Source organism: Equus quagga, chromosome 18 (assembly GCF_021613505.1).
Source record: "Equus quagga isolate Etosha38 chromosome 18, UCLA_HA_Equagga_1.0, whole genome shotgun sequence".
In the NCBI taxonomy this organism is placed as follows: Eukaryota; Metazoa; Chordata; class Mammalia; order Perissodactyla; family Equidae; genus Equus; species Equus quagga.
In genome coordinates, this window is record NC_060284.1 from 46,809,840 (window position 1) to 46,826,228 (window position 16,389).

The 16,389-nt window shown below is 47.9% G+C and overlaps 1 protein-coding gene across 1 annotated transcript in view; it reads left to right on the forward strand.

Annotated features, from left to right (window-relative positions):
* The first annotated feature begins 565 nt into the window (after nt 1-565).
* Nucleotides 566-16,389, forward strand: part of ATP1A1 (ATPase Na+/K+ transporting subunit alpha 1) — a 30,079-nt gene continuing 14,255 nt past the window's right edge. The window contains exons 1-8 of the mRNA XM_046645052.1: nt 566-851; nt 11,331-11,435; nt 12,114-12,173; nt 14,286-14,489; nt 14,780-14,893; nt 15,295-15,429; nt 15,544-15,661; nt 16,059-16,327. Coding sequence (XP_046501008.1) covers nt 840-851; nt 11,331-11,435; nt 12,114-12,173; nt 14,286-14,489; nt 14,780-14,893; nt 15,295-15,429; nt 15,544-15,661; nt 16,059-16,327 — 1,017 coding nt within the window. The 5' untranslated portion in view covers nt 566-839. The remainder of the gene's footprint in view (nt 852-11,330; nt 11,436-12,113; nt 12,174-14,285; nt 14,490-14,779; nt 14,894-15,294; nt 15,430-15,543; nt 15,662-16,058; nt 16,328-16,389) is intronic.

The window sequence follows — 16,389 nt, forward strand, 5'->3', positions numbered from 1 at the left end:
CACCAGAGGCCGGGGAGGCCAACCGCAGGTGGGCGCCGGCTGCATCCGCACCCAATCTCCCACCCCCACCCAGGCGCGTCTCTTCATCTCAGAGGAGCTCCCTGATGCCCTGGAAAGGCCCCTCTGAGCGAGGTTTCTGTTTTGGGTCCGCGGAGATTCGGGGAGCCCAGTTCCGAAAACATATCCGCACCCACTGCGGACCTTCGGTGCCCCACAAAGCAGCCCGGCCACGCAGGGCGCCGGAGGAGGGGGGCGGGAGCTGCACGGCGCCCGAGGCCCCGCGGCCCAGCCAGCCGGTGCGCCCCGCAGTGGCGCGGCCGCGGCCTCCCGGGCCGTGGGCACGCGCGCCCCGGGCCCCGGCGCCCTCCTGCCGGGAGCCCAAGCAGGCGGGGGCCCGCGGGGCGGCTGCTGGGGCCGGCGTTTGGGGTGGGGGCGGAGCCAAGCCAGCGCCGGTGTTGGAGCCAAGGCACAGCCGGTGTCAGGTTGCTCCGGCAACGGTGACGTGCCGCGGCGTGGGCGGGGCCAGCACGCAGGTTGCATATTTTAGGAAGCGAGGCGGAGGCGGGGGTTCGAGCTGCGGCGGGGTCTGGGGCGCGGAGCAACGGCGGGAGGAGGCGGACACGTGGCAGTGGCACTGGTAGCAGCCCGGCGGCGGCGGCAGTAGCAGCGGCGGCTTCGGTCCGAGCCGCCGGCCGTCCTCCCTCGCTCCCGCCCCGCGGCAGCCCTCGCTCCCGCCTCTCGGCTCCCCCGGCCGCGCTAGCTCGGCCGGGAGCTCTCTCTTCTTCTCTGTCTCATTCCCAAGCGACAGGACCCGGCGCCGGGCACAGACCACCGCCACCATGGGGAAGGGGGTGAGTGTCCGGCGAGCTGGGGAGGGGGCGCGAGGAGGCCCGGGGGTGGGGAGGAGGAGGAGGAAGTCAGGAGGGCGATCGAGCCCGCGGGAGGCGGAGAAGGAGGAAGCGGCGCGGCGCGCGCTGGCAGAGCGGCGAGGCTTAAAAGACGACGCACTTGGGAAATGGAGGGAGTGCAGGAATGGGGGCCGGCCGGCCGGGCGGGGGCAGGGAGCGCCGCGGGCATGGAGAGCGGCAGCGCGGGCGGGGCGCAGACCAGAGAGGGGCTGCGGGCCCCCGCGTCCCAGCGCGCCGCGCCCGGGGCCCCTGGAGGCGGCGCTCGGGAGCCGCAGGGCCGGAGGAGGAGGGCGGACGGCCGCCGGGAGGCCCCGGGAGGGAGCCGGCGGCATCCCCGAGCCCGGCTCCCCTCCCTCCTCCGCCCGCCCTCACCTCCCGGCTCTCGCTTTCCTTTTTCCCTCCGCCCTCCGTGCCCAGAGGGAAGGCGTGCTCCTCCCCTTCCCCTGGGGCGCTCTGCCCGGCCGCCGGTCCCTCAGCGGCCCCGGCGGGGGCTTCCGACGCGGGGGCGGCTTGGGGTCGGAGGCTCCTTCTCCTGGAGGCGCTGGGGCTTAGCTAGTTCCCGGCAGAGGCAGGCGGCCTCCCTCCAAGAAAAAAACTGGCTTCCCCTTACTGCGGAGCCGGTCGAGCGGGCTGGTGCCAGAAAGGGTGTGTCTTCGCCGCCCTAAGATGGCCTTTAAGGTATACTTTTGAGAGCTTTAATGGAACACTGGCCATAAACAAAGGATGCGCCCGGGCAACTGGAGTGGTCTTTTTGACTGTGTAGATTTTCTGGAAGGATGAGCCTGGAAGGGAGGACAGGCTGGCCCCCAGGGTCTCTGGGTACAATAAACCCGAGAAAGGACGGGAGGCGGCGGGCACTACGCAGTGGCACGAATGCCAACTCGCAGCAGAGCGGTTCCCGAAGGAACGAGGGGTCTCCGGGGCAGGAGAGTCACGGAGTGCTGTGGGAATACCAGAACAACATCTCCTTCCTACATTTCTGTAACTCGGAGCTGTGATAACCCGTAGCCAAAGCAGAAGACTGAGTCCCAGACCCCAGCAGGGCCAAAGTCTAGTGGAGAGAAGTGTATACAGAATAACCCCCGAAAATATCAATTCATGGGATAAAATGACCAGGTCATGGGAATACTGGTAAGAGAGAATCCACTCCACTATTATCTTCAGGTCTTGCACAGGGCCTGGCGGGTAGTAGGTCTTGGAAGGTTCCTAGGGCTCCCCAGTGTGCAGTGAGTGATGGGGAAGAGGGAGGGTGCATTCTTTGTGCACTCTACATGGATTTTGAAGGAGGCAGTTGAAAGACTTGGACCTGGGAGGGAGAGTAGGGAGAAGTGGGAATGCACTGCTTGGATCTTTTAAAAGCACAAAATGTGGAGGGCTGGCCCAGGTCAAGTAGCTGAAGGCAAACGGCCGATCGCCTTCCCACGATGTTCTCGGTTCCACGATTGTACTCCCGATGGAAACTGGGCTAGTGGCCTGTGCTTGTACCACAGTGTCAAACCCCAGGTCCTTCTCTTAAACACGCTCTTTAAAGCTCATTCCTTTCTCTCTCCCCCTTCAAAAAAACAAGTTTATTTCCTGAGCCGGACATTACTGATTTGGGGGGATGTAGAGATCATAGATATGTACCTGAGGCCTAGGAAGGTGAAGTGACGCACTCAAGGTCAAATGGTTAGTTAATGACACACCAGATGTCCCTGACCAGCCTGTGATCTCCCCAGCCTGAGCACTCACTCACTCCTTGACATTGTCTTATATGCAGAACTCTAAAGTTATTCTTCAGATGAAACCGGGGTATTTGTGATACTGAATTTATGGATGAGAGAGGTGTTTAAGTTATGCCCATATGTTTGTGTGTCTTTCTCATAACCACACACATGCACAGTAGGGGGTAAAGATAGCAACACACCTGGATTGTGGAGGTTCAACCAAGATGTTAAAGGATCCTAATGAAATGTTTGTGGCTCAGACACAAAATTGGATTACAGCTGGTTAACACAGGATGCTCTGCTGCTTGTCTGCTGGGTCACAGTTCGTATTTTGGGTACTCTGACAAATTGAACATTAAGGGGTGTGGGTGTGCAGGTGGTGGTGATTCTCTTGAGATAAAGTTACTCCTTTTATCCCCCGTGACTTACTGTGATATTCTAAATGTTCAGAAAGATATTTTGTGCTGAAATGTTCGGATTTTTCCACATGGGGATTAAAATGTGGGTGGCGTGGTGACTAAAGCTCCGCTGATAATTGGTTAACCAGGAAGCCTGTGCTGGCAGCTCCTTTTTAAGGTCATTGTTAATTTCTTCCCCTCCTCTTCCCACTACCATTGCGGGCCTAGGTTTTCATGATACTTCAGGTGATTTTATTTCTCCTTAAAAATCTAGTTCCTAAGCTTTTGGGAAGAAAAGGAAAGAACAGCTCCTGCTGAATCATTCCTGGATGAAATAGGATTTTGTCCTTTTTTTCATATTGGGTGTTTTTGCCAGTGACTTGGCTTAAATCCGTGGCCAGGCCTGCCACCCACAACTGTTCAGCTCACCAAAGGTACACACGAAAACTTTATCTTCTTAAGTTTACAAAAGACCGAGGTGGTGGGGGGTGGGGGGGGTCACCAGGTCCTTCACTTTTTACTTGTCCGTTTGAATATTAACTTAGTTACCTAGAAAATAAATCATCGCTTGCGGGTAGTGATTTAAAGAGGAGCGGGGAAAAGGTTCAGGTGAAGGTTGCACGAGGGACACACATGTCAGCAGAAATCCTGGTCGTATGGTAACATTATCAGCTGCCCTTTTGGAGCTCAGCTTGAATGTGTGACTGAATCTCCTCTGGCTGCTATAAAGCTAGTACTTTAGACTGAAAACATTGTCAGGCAGAGTCCTCAGTGGAAAGTTGCCCAGGCCTGGCCGGGAGCAAATGCAGCCGTTGCAGGAGGAACCGATGACTAGGCCAGGGCACGGAGGAGAGGGTTGGGGTTGTGTCGTCACACCCTTGGCCTGTTAAGCGTTCAGCATGTGAGTGTGACAGCTCCCGGCCGAGTTCTTTCTGTACCCTGTTCTGAGGGTGTATCCTCTTTTGGTAACTTACTGTTTGTTAATTTGTAGTGTTCTCTGCCAGTAAGTTTGTAACACTCTAGTGACTCACCTTTGGGTGGGAGGGTAGGAGAGGGGGAGGTCTGCATCATAAATCTGAAAATGCAAGTAGGCTAAACCCAACAACCAAAAAAGAAGGGGTTTTTAAAAATCCAGTAAAATGTTTCTCCACGTGAGGACTAAAACTTAAAATATACAGACCTGTGGAAGTGTTATTCCTAAATTGCATTTGAAAATAAAGAGTGAATTCAGGGGCAGGCCCCATGGCATAGTGATTAAGTTTGGCCTGCACGACTTAAGTAGCCCAGGTTTGTGCGTTTAGATCCCGGGCATGGACTTACACCACTCGTCAGCCATGCTGTGGAGGTGACACACGTATAAAGTGGAGGGAGATTGGCACAGATGTTAGCCTAGGGCTAATCTTCCTCAGCAAAAAAAAAAAAGTGAACTCAACATTATGAAGCACAGTACACTTGGTACTCATCCAGGCTCCGTCCCAGAACCCTTCTCAATCATTGTTTCTGACTATTTTAGCAACAAATTAACAGAAAAGTGACTTTCCGTTCAAATCAGGCTGTGTGCTTTTAAATATATCCAAATTTAGGAATGAGAAAGGGGCTTTAACAAAAATAGTTTTTGAAGGATTTTGTATGGAAAAGTAAGTAGGTTTCTTCATTTAATAACAAAAAGGTTAAAAAAAAAAAAAAAAAAGGCCCTGCAGCTTCATTTTCTCATCAGGCCCTTAGGTGAAGACTCACCCTTAGGACAGAGTGAAGTCCTCTCTGTTCTGTTTAGAGTGAGCGCATCACATGAGTTGTGGCTATTGTTGTTGGTCTCGCAAAGCATTTGGCACTGGGAGATCAAATCTTTATAATCTATGAGTTTGCTGTTCACCAGTTAGTCTTAAGCCCTTTCAGAATTAGAGAACAGTTTTTCTTTGACCTGAAAAGCATGTTAAAGATTGAAAATAATGGGAAATAGTATTAATTACTCTCCAAAGAGAAGCCACATGGAAGTGTCAGTTGATGTTGCTGACCTCCTGTTTAGTAGCATTGGAGCGTTTTTGTCTACTTTCACTTTTCAAGTAAAGGACTTTACATTTTTAAAGTCTTTGTAAAAGTCTTGCAAAATATAGTGGACTTTTCAGCCCTCGGTGACAGGAGGGAGGGTGAATATTTGTGCTGTGGTGCCTCCTTCGAGCTGCCCAGGGCGCTCTGCCAGCCAACCGGCCAGAAGAAGAAACACAAGTGTCAGATCAGATGGGCTCACAGTAATCAGAGTGAATGCTTCTGGACAGCAAAACCCCGGGCAGGATGTCTGCTCATCCCTGCCAGAGCTGTCCAGTTCTGGATTATGCTGAAAACACATGTCCACTGAGGGATAATGTGAAGTAAAGAGAATTTTGAAATCCGCGAACTATTTTTTTAAACTCTCCTTCATTTATGTATTTTGGGAGCAGGAGACATAACCGAGTCAGATTTGCACTTTCTCACGTTGCTACGAATTGAGCGTATGAGAGGAAGTGTGTTCTTCGGCTGGAGTCATAGAGAGACTGTTCTTTGCATACGACTCACCTCGTTAGTTGTGCTCAAGTCTGTTGTCAGGAATCCACAAGAAGTTCTTCACGTTTGTCTGACTGATGTTCGGGAGAGCAGATTCCATCAGAGGGAACAGAGGCACCCGCCAACCCACCCTCCAGTTTTTCTCTCTGGTTTCGTTTGGGTCCTGAGCCAGAGGAATTTTGGCCAGTAGACCCCATTCCTTAGTTCCTTTGTGACTTTACGATGAATTACATCTGAATGTTAATTTCTCTGGATCTGGTTGTATTCAAACCTTGTTTAGTCACCACTACAGTCACCGCTATTAAATATCTTCTGTTGGTGATCTGGGAAGCCGGTTCTTGGCGACCTCTGCTGTGTCTTTGGGACTTGGATTGTTGGGGACCTGAGAATCAGTGTGTAAGCTTTCATGGATGGATGGGTCTTGGTGTTCACTGGATCTTTCCAGTCTCGCATCATAGTGAGGGCAGGGCCCTTGTGCACTTTGGGGTGTTATCCTCTTGTGTTTTTCTTTTATCCTGCACCTGAGGCTTCCATCGTGCCAAATCTGTTGTATTGTTTCAACTCACGTGACATTTCTCTAGGGCCTTGTGCTGCCTTTGTCCTCTTCAGCCTGGCAGCTGTTTGACTTCCTACCCTCGGCGGCGGGGTACCAACAAGGAGTGATGAGGCCTTACTGTGAATTGATCCGGTCCTCTTTTAACGCTTGTGCCAGTTGTTAATCCATTCTCTCTCAAACCGACACCTTCTTTTGAGTAGCACTAGCCAAAGAGTTGCCTGGCACAGTGACGAAAGGGGTGAGGAGGGCGGCGGGTGGAGGGAACGCGCAGAAAGTTGTAACTCTTCGTAACCCAGGTGCTTAACGGGGAGGTCGAGTATCCCACTGAAAAGAGTTGTGTTGTTTAAATAACTGGAAAAACAAGGCACGTTCTTAAAGAGGTAGAAGGGCCAAAGTATATTGGTCCTTTAGATATTATAGAAGGGTTATGATGATTATGGATGTATGCTAACTCTTGCAGGTAGGGTGGGCTGGCAGGCAGCAGACTGGGGAAGAAGATTAAGCCTTGTTCATCTGGGGCTAAGGGAACCTGCTGGCTAAAGCTGGGGCTGTTTTCTTTGCCCCCTTCTGGCTGCTGGCACTGAGCTGCGCTGCCACAGGGACCCACTGCTTTGCCTCGCTGCGTGCTCGTTCTCCAGCATGCTGCGTGCTTAGGTGAGTGAGAGAGGACTATGGTGGTCCCCTGGGTCGCCTCCTCTGCAGGGAAAAGCTGTTCCTTCACTGCCCTGAATGCCGCTCAGAGCTGCAGAGCAGCTGCAGCATTGTGGCCGTGCGCGCCCTCCCGCAGCCCAGGCCTCTCCTAGACCTCAGATCCCCGGCCAGAAAATTCCGTGTATGCAAACTCAACTATGTCATCGTTAAGGAGCAATGAAGGTGTAATGAACTGGGCTTGATCATTTCTTCCATTTTCCTTAAGTTTTAATGGATGAGATGAAATAAAAACCCAAAACGAGGGTGGTTTTTTTTTTAAGGTTTAAAAAGAGTTTTCATGTTAAGTGAGGAACAGTAGTAATTTATATGTTAACTAAAATGGTCCCGGGAAGATTGGAAAGCCCCGTCCACCCTTTTCACATAAAGATTTGGCCCAGACTAGGGGGTGCCTCTAGGCAACTGCAGGATCAGGGACCCCCTCCACCCCCCAACTTCCCTGCTAAGGTGGAATTTGCCACACTGGGTTCAGAGGTGCCATTTCGGCAGCCCTCTGGGCCAGCTCTGAAATGGGCTGCATTTGGACAGTGCCTCCCCCTCCGCTGGCCCCTCTTGCTAGTCCAAAGCTTTTGTTTGTTTGTGACTTGTGGAAACAGTGCAGTTTTTCTGTGTTTTGGTTTCAGATTTGAAGGCTGCCCCTGGATTGGTCAGACTATCAGAATGCCTTCTCTAGGTTCTTGGTCCTTACACTGAGTGTTGCTCCATTTTAGGGACGAGGAGACTGAGGCAGGCTGTTGAAGGTCCTGTTGCTGGCACATGGCAGAGCTAGATGACTTGGGCTGACTTAAAGCATCATCAGCAGTCCTGTCTGCAGGGCATGGGCACCTCAGCTTCCAAGTTACCCACTGGCCTTGTTCGGCAGCAATTTCAGAAGTTGGAGGAACTCAGCTCCTACTGACCACAGGGCCTTGTGTGGATACAGTAGGAGCCGTGGCCAGCATCTCCCTCCAAGCCTGCCCTGGTGGGTGCTGGTGGGTGGGTGGGTATGAAGGCCTCCAGGCAGCTTCAGCTTATGCAGACCTCTGTGGCTTATTTCTGAGAGTGAAGCTTCCCTCCTAAACGTCAGCGCACTTTTTTTGTGTGCCTTTTTAAATTGGGGGACAATTTTCTGTACCTGTCATGTCTGTCCCCTACCTGGCCCCCTTTAAATTATTAATCACTAAGGAAGAGGAAGGCGTCTTGAGCACTAGCAGATCTTGGGGATGGCCTCCCCCCGCCCCAATGTAAGGATTCAGTATATGTTTTTAAATGAGTGGACCTTGTTACTGTTTTAACCTTGGTTCCACCTGTCAAGAATTTTCTCTTCCCAGGCCCAGCCCGGTGGCACAGTGGTTAAGTTCGCATGTTCAGCTTCCACGGCCCAGGGTTCGCTGGTTCAGATCCCGGGTGTGGACATGGCACCACTTGACAAGCCATGCTGTGGTGGGCGTCCCACATATAAAATAGAGGAAGATGGGCACAGATGTTAGCTCACGGCCAGTCTTCCTCAGCAAAAAGAGGAGGAGTGGCAGTAGTTAGCTCAGGGCTAATCTTCCTCAAAAAAAAGAAAGAAAGAAAAATTAGAATTTTCTCTTCCCATCTCTGGGACACCCTTTTCCTCTTCCCAGATCAAATGGTAGCCAAACTCCTAGTGAATCTTTGAGAGAATGGAATCCCTGGGAAGCACAGGATGAAGTGATGACACACTTGAAGCTGTGTCACGCTGGGCAAGCCCCTGCCCTTGTTGTGACCTCCTACTTCCTAAATTAGAATGGGAAAAAAAAAAAAACCAGAACCCAGCTTACTTCATTTTCGCAAGTGGCCCTTTTGAGAAGGGTGTACTGGTAACCTTGAGCTTCCATTGTACTTTCCTCAAAGATATCAAAGGCGTGCCTCCAAGGGAATGCTGCCAATGGGAATTGGTCACTCCTGGGGCCTCCGTGGGAGTGGGAGAAGTGATCTGAATTTTCTAATGGAAAAAGTAGGAATTGTGTGCCTGCTGCGCAGATTCATTGTAAGGTCACTGTAGTTGACTGGGGCAACCATGTTTACTGTTCCCCCTGCCTTGACATTGGGTTTTCCCAAATGCTTTTAGAAGAAATAATAAAGAAAATGTTGTCTTACCCATTTTAGCATTGTTAGTCTGTCCCACCCTGTACTCTCCCCTCAACATACACAGATTTTTCCTGCTTTGAAAGTGTAGTAATTAAGACTGATGGGGACTTAAGTAATATTTGGTTCCCATCAAGATAAGCTAGTATTAAATTGTCGTCTTACTCATAGGGAAGAACTGAGCTGTATAAGCTGCTTGCTCTTCTGGACAAACACTACCTAGTGAAAAAGTTAAAATCTTGAAGGAAAAGAAATTTCACATGTTAATACTTCCCAAATCTCTTTCACAAATGTCGTCGTTTAAAGCTACGCCTTGTGTAGCATGAATTGATGAAGAAGGGGAGGTTCCTTAGGAAATCTAGATTCCCAGCTCCTTAACCGTTGATGACTGTGAAGCTGCAGGCAAGATTATTTTGTAAATGGGGATAAAACTTTGGAACGAGTCCAAGACCTAGCTGCTACCAGTAATTCTGTCCCCCCTCTTTGCGAGTGGAAAATATTGAAAGTCTGAGAGTAATCAAAGTATACAGATGGCCAGGCAGAGGGTTTTCAACTCTGAGTTTCATGTATTTAAATTAAATATATTTTAGTGATACTCAACTTGCTTAAAGAGAATTTGTGAACTGGATTTTAAAAATCAATACAAACTGGCCATAGAAGTCTTTCCAAGATCCCTGGTCAATGTCTTTAGAATGATTTTCAGCGTTGTGCCTTCCTGTGAAATATATGAAGGAAATACCTCCTTAGACTGTGGTTCCTCTGCAGTGGCAGCCGTGATGATTCTTTTTGTTATGTTTGTCTGTCTGCTTCCAGTCTGTGTGGTTCTTTCCATTTTGACTCTGGCACCAGGGACTGTACTCAGAGCACTTACAAATGTGCAGAGAATGTCAAGAATGTCGACTATCTTTAGACCTGCTTCATTCTTAACAGATAAGATAGAAACTAAAGGACTCCACTTGGTTGGAAGAAGTTGTTAGTCAAGGAAAACTGTAAACGTGACCACAGAAGTTGAACAATGGAAATAATGTAAATGTCTCTGTGTGTGACATTGTGTGTGCGACACCAGCTAACTTGGGGCAGGATTTCTCTTTAGAGTTATAAGAGAGTATTTTCAAATTCAAGTGAGTGTTTATTTACAGCTATAGCAGCTGTGATGGAAAAACACCTATACTCTTCGATTCTTTTTAAATTTTATTGTCAGCACAGTAGAATTTTAATGTAGACATACACGTTCCTACTTATTCCTTTAGGAGCTGAAGAGGTACTTCTGAAAGTTAGAAGTGAACAAAGGAGAGCCCCTGAATAATAGTAACAGCACCACATACCATCCACCGTAAGGAAAAGGCTGATCTGCCCTTGCTTTGCCCTCTTTGCAGCTCTGGGGGGTCTGCAGTGAGGGGCTCTGCTCCTAGGCTGAGCTTTGGAGTGGGTTCAGGCTTAGGGCAGAGAGGCTCAAGCATTTCAAACAGAGGGTGGGAGTGTGGAACGATCTATATTTAAACTATAGAATCAACATTTTCTCTAAAAATTGTTCCAGTTTCTAAGAGGCGTAGGTGGATCCTGTGAATTGTGTGATAATGCACACGCTTTTCCTACATCCTGCTTATGTCAAAACATTTCCAGTGACTTTCATCTGGGGGCTTTATTTTCAGGCTGCAGATTGTGGTGGGGACTTCTTTTTTCCTTTAAAGAATTTTCAGGACCCTTAGACTGACTGACTTATTTTAATAAGAGAAGATGAAAAGGTCATTGTTCTTATATGAGCCATAAAGATATTTAAAATTGATTTTTAATGACTTTGCAAGCTAGAATTCAAACGTAACAATAAAAGCGGCTAGCATTTCGTGTATTATATCATTTAGTCCTCTCTAGAATGTGAAATGGGGTGGGTGCTGTTATCTCCACGCTACAGAAGAAAACATGGAAACTGAAGGGTTAGTGACTTGCCCAAGGGGACACTGCTGGTAAGTGGTGAACCCAGAGTTGTAATTCAGACCTGTCTTATTCAGAATGCAAACACATAAGTATAATACTGTACTCTAAGTTGATATGTAAAGGTGGCTTCGTTCTTTCAGTGGGGAACATGGAAGGCTGCAGTATAGAGATTTTGACAGTGCAACCCTCTCTCTTTGCATTCGCCTCAAATGGAACTGACAAGGCCATTGTGAAGCCTGCCGTGACTTTACCACTGGTCTTAATGCCCTTGGGTGCAGGTGACCTGCCTTGAGCTAATGATGACAGTATAAATAATAGATTGCTCTGTTTAGTATGCCGCATAAGCACATAAATTTCTGTGAATGTCCCAGTGACTATCCAAAATCATGGCTATCCTAAAAACTGCTGAAATCCCCTCCTCCAGAATCTTCACTTTTGAGATGCTGTTCCTAATTCACATCCACACCTTTCCCACATTCTCCTGTAGGTTGGACGTGATAAATATGAACCCGCAGCTATTTCAGAGCATGGCAACAAGAAAAAGGCCAAGAAAGAGAGGGATATGGATGAACTGAAGAAAGAAGTTTCTATGGTAAGTGCTAGGAGGAAGGTTGCTTTTTGTTCTCCTTTGTAAAAATTAATTGTCTTATATCTTTCTCCTTGTCCCAAACCCCTCCCGTTCTTCTGTCAGAGACTTGCTTTATTTTAAAAGCAAAGTGATCCTAGCAGTTGTACAGACCTCACTGAATTGTAGAGGTCAATATGGAAAATTTTCATTTTAAAAGCTGTTGGAGAGTTGGGAAAGTTATTCAACACTCTGGCATAACCAAAGATCCACAGAAGGAACTATGGTTGATATTTGGGCCTTTGCTTTTCTCTGTTTCTGGATCATACTGGACATTGGGAACTTCCAGCCTCGCCAGGCTGTAGAGGCTTCTGCAGATGTAACTTATCTAGAATCTGCCTGGTCATCAGAGAATGCAAACAAGGTTTTACTAGCTCTCCAAGATGGATGAGTTCCTCTGAAGTTATGTGGCAGGCAGGAAGGGCCCCCATCACCCAGCTTTAGCCATCCTGCAGTGAAGAGCTGTCAACAGATAGCTGTGGGGTTGCGAAGCCGTTAGGCAGTGGGCAGACTGTACCAACCTCTGCACAGAAGAAAAACTTGTTTTCTGAGCCTCATGATAGTGATGAGTGACACTGATGCTTTTTTCCCTCTTTTTGTATAGTCTAGCATTTAATTCTTTTCTTTGTTTCTGTTTTCCCTTAGGATGACCATAAACTTAGCCTTGATGAACTTCAGCGCAAATATGGAACAGACTTGAGCCGAGTATGTTCAAATTTGAAACTTGCTGTACAGAATTCTGATTGTCCCCATCCCATTTTCCACCGTATCACAGGCCTAACCTTGGGGACGGCTAGGAGGAGAATAATGACAGCCACCGTGTCAGTATCTGCTATGTGACATGCACAGAGCTTTATGTGCTTTTTAAACATTTTGCTTCCCCCTGAAACTTTGAAAGTACACATTATTTTCCCCGTTTTATAGTGGGTGAGAGCCAGTAAGTGGGAGCATCAGGATTTGAAATTGAATAGCTCCAAGACTGTGCTCATTCTGACCTTTTGATTACAAATCTTCCCTTTATTCATCTACATTTGTTAAATTGAGTGGAATAATTCAACCAGTTGAATCTTCAACAGTTCCCATTTTTGCGTGTTAACCAGCTAGCTCATTGCAGCATGTCAGAACTTCCGTTATTCAAACTTGTTTTTTACACAATTTGAAGACTACTTTCAATAGAATATGTGTTGTGTATCCTTGTTACCTGGGGAATTTTGCTATTAAATTTGCCACAGCGGCCGGCCGGGTGGCGCAGCGGTTAAGTTCACATGTTCTGCTTTGGCGGCCCAGGGTTCACTGGTTCAGATCCTGAGTGTGGACCTAACCCTGCTTGTCAAGCCATACTGTGGCAGGCGTCCCACATATAAAGTAGAGGAAGATGGGCACGGATGTTAGCTCAGGGCCAGTCTTCCTCAGCGAAAACAGGAGGATTGGCAACAGATGTTAGCTCAGGGCTAATCTTCGTCAAAAAAAAGAAAAAGAAATTGCCACAAATGATAGAAAAGTAAACATCTGAGTTTGGGGTGGCGGGGGTGTTATTATTTCCAAACACCATTAAGAAGTCTGGGGAACAAGTTGAGTCCTGGCTAATGTGTAGTCATTGTTTCAATAAATTAACAAGAGGTTCTGAGAAAGCGGCTAGCACCGATGCCCTGAGCCCCGAGCGGACGGAGGCCTTGACTGGAAGATGGAGCTGACAGTAGCCGTGTGCCCACGGTATGGCAGGCAGTCTGTGAGCATATCACGTGTGTTAGCTCACTTAAGTTCTATGAAGTGTCTTCTCTGTGACCCTAAGTCAGTCACTCAAATGCTGTGGGTCTGTTTTCTTACTTGTAAAATGGGGTTAATAATACCTAAAAAAGGGTTGTGATGAGAGTTAAGCATTAATTTGGAGCACTGAATTCAGTGCTTGGCGTGTAGAGCTGCTCAGGCGTCTTGGTGCTGGTGGTTTTTGTTCTGTCCAGGGATCACATCATGAACTCGGCACAGGAGGGCCCTGAATAAGTCCTCGTGTCCCTTACTGCTTAATTGCTCTTGCCCCACACTCTTTAACTGCAATGTAGAAATAACATGAACGCAAGCTACATATGTACAGACACTGCGCAAACATGTGTTTTATGTCTTTTTTCTGACTTGGTATTTGATAGCATGAAAGTAATCCATTTTTCCCTCTTCACAGTTGCTTTATATCCGTCTGCTGTTGGTGAATCTTCTTTTAAGGCCCATTAGCAAGTAGCAGGGCCTCAGTACAGTGGACACAAGTGACAGGCTTACGGGGGGGGCTAAAATAGACACACACGTGAACTTCCCTGCTGGACAGTGTTTTAATTGCCATCCAAAGGATGAAGTTCTATACTTAAAACTGGCTGTTAACCCAATAACAAGTTGAATTCCTACAGAGATTTTTTTTCCGCCCCTGATATTTATAGAGGGTTTTTTTTCCTTCCCTGACGGATTCAATACACAGAAAACTCAAAGCTCCTAATTTGCAAAACTGAATCGATTAGTTAAAATAGATGTCTTCTTGGTAAAAATGTAATTTGGCATGAATCCCTCATTTAAAACTTAGAAGAGGACAGACTGGGTTCAGATTTGTCCATGGATCAACTTAAAAAGAATTTTAATCTGGGTATTGTGGGTTCCTTAGGACACTTGGGCTATTGTTTGCCTGAACCATGTGGGGGATCCTCATCAGAACTTGGCTCCGGAAAGTATGTTTCCTCCTTGAATCCTGTATTGCAGCTTTCCAGCCATCAGGTGGGTGCGTTTGCTTGTAAGTCCTGGAGACGTTTGTCTTACTCATCTTCCTCTACTTCTCAGGGCTTAACAACTGCTCGAGCTGCTGAGATCCTGGCCCGAGACGGTCCCAATGCCCTTACACCCCCTCCCACCACTCCTGAATGGGTCAAATTCTGTCGGCAGCTCTTTGGGGGTTTCTCAATGTTACTGTGGATTGGAGCAATTCTTTGTTTCTTGGCTTATGGCATCCAAGCTGCTACAGAAGAGGAGCCTCAAAATGATAATGTGAGTGCTATACTTCCTCATTTGGCTTGTTGGGTATGCATGAGGTATCCTCAGGGTCTGATTCATCTAGAACATTTCCAAAAGTCTGTCAAGTTAGTGACGAAGCATCTCTGTGATTCCATTTCTGACCCTCCTGTGCATGGTCTCTAGAAGGATATATATGAAGAAGTGGGTTCTATATTTCTGAGGCCTTGATCTCTGTTAAAGTCTTTTTTTACTCAGTCCGAAATTGAATGTTCCCAATTCTTTACTGAAAGCCATGCAGTGCTGACTTGTTTGTTCCCTCCCAGCTGTATCTTGGCGTGGTGCTGTCAGCTGTCGTCATCATAACTGGCTGTTTCTCCTACTATCAAGAAGCTAAAAGTTCAAAGATTATGGAATCCTTCAAAAACATGGTCCCTCAGGTACCTCTCCTTTTGGCCTTCCCCATTGGGCGACTTGGCAGCCCCAAGAAGGAACTGGAGTGAAGTTAAGGTTTTCCAGGTGTTCAGTGACTCCATCAGAGAAAGGGATGCCTTCTCCCTCCCACTCAAAACCAGACCTCCTTTTCTTAGACCCCAGAAAGTGATTGTCTTCCCTCTGAGCGAACACTGAAAGGGCGATCGTGATGGGCACAAGAGGCCTGCTTCTTAGATAACCACAACTTGTATAAATAAAAAGATTAATAATATCTTTGTTATGCCTTCAGATAATTAGGATTACAGATCATTTTGTAATTTGATTTTCTTGTTCTGACACTACCTTCACCTTGTTGGTATCCATTTTTCTGTGATTTAATCGTGTAAACTGTTTTCCCCTCCCAAAGCAAGCACTTGTGGTTCGAAACGGTGAGAAGATGAGCATCAATGCGGAGGAAGTAGTGGTAGGGGATCTGGTGGAAGTGAAAGGAGGAGACCGGATCCCTGCTGATCTCAGGATCATATCTGCAAACGGTTGCAAGGTGGGTGGGTTCGAACAGGACCGCTGCTGTTTGAGCAAAGTGGGGCGATCAGGCCAGCAACCCACCACGAGTCTGGTGTACTTACAAGGCACTTCTTACTTTGCTCCCGGACAGGTGGATAATTCCTCACTCACTGGCGAATCAGAACCCCAGACCAGGTCTCCAGATTTCACAAATGAAAACCCCCTGGAGACGAGGAACATTGCCTTTTTTTCAACCAACTGCGTTGAAGGTAGACCATATTAAGGCACTCTTCAGCAGGCCGTGGCATTTATCTTGGGTGTTAACACCACCACCACCACTGTAGACGTGATTTCTCTTCTGTTTTATTGGCTCTTTTTCTGACCACTTCGGTCAAGCACGGAGCAGAAGTGGCTCCCTTGCTGGCAGGAAAATGCAGAGAACTTGGTGGCTGTTTGTCCTCTTTCCTCCACCTCCAGCTTACCTCTTTGGTTGGCACTGCTGATCTAGCAAAGTCTCTGGTTTAAAAGAATCAGTAGACACCGCCAAGAGCTGGCCTTTAAAAATGTGCGTTTTTGTCTCTTTTTTTAACCATGCCAGGTAACTGTGCAAATTGTGTGGCTTCTTTGATAAAATTTGGTAAAACTCCCCCTTCCTGCTTTTTTAAGGCACTGCACGTGGCATTGTCGTGTACACGGGGGATCGCACCGTGATGGGAAGAATTGCCACACTTGCTTCTGGGCTGGAAGGGGGCCAGACTCCTATTGCTGCAGAAATTGAACATTTTATCCATATCATCACGGGTGTGGCCGTGTTCCTGGGTGTGACATTCTTCATCCTTTCTCTGATCCTCGAGTACACTTGGCTTGAAGCTGTCATCTTCCTCATCGGTATCATTGTAGCCAATGTGCCAGAAGGTTTGCTGGCCACCGTCACGGTAAGAGCCTTGGGGAAGGCGATTTTCGCTCTTTTTCAGATCAGCTTGCATGAGTGTACGAG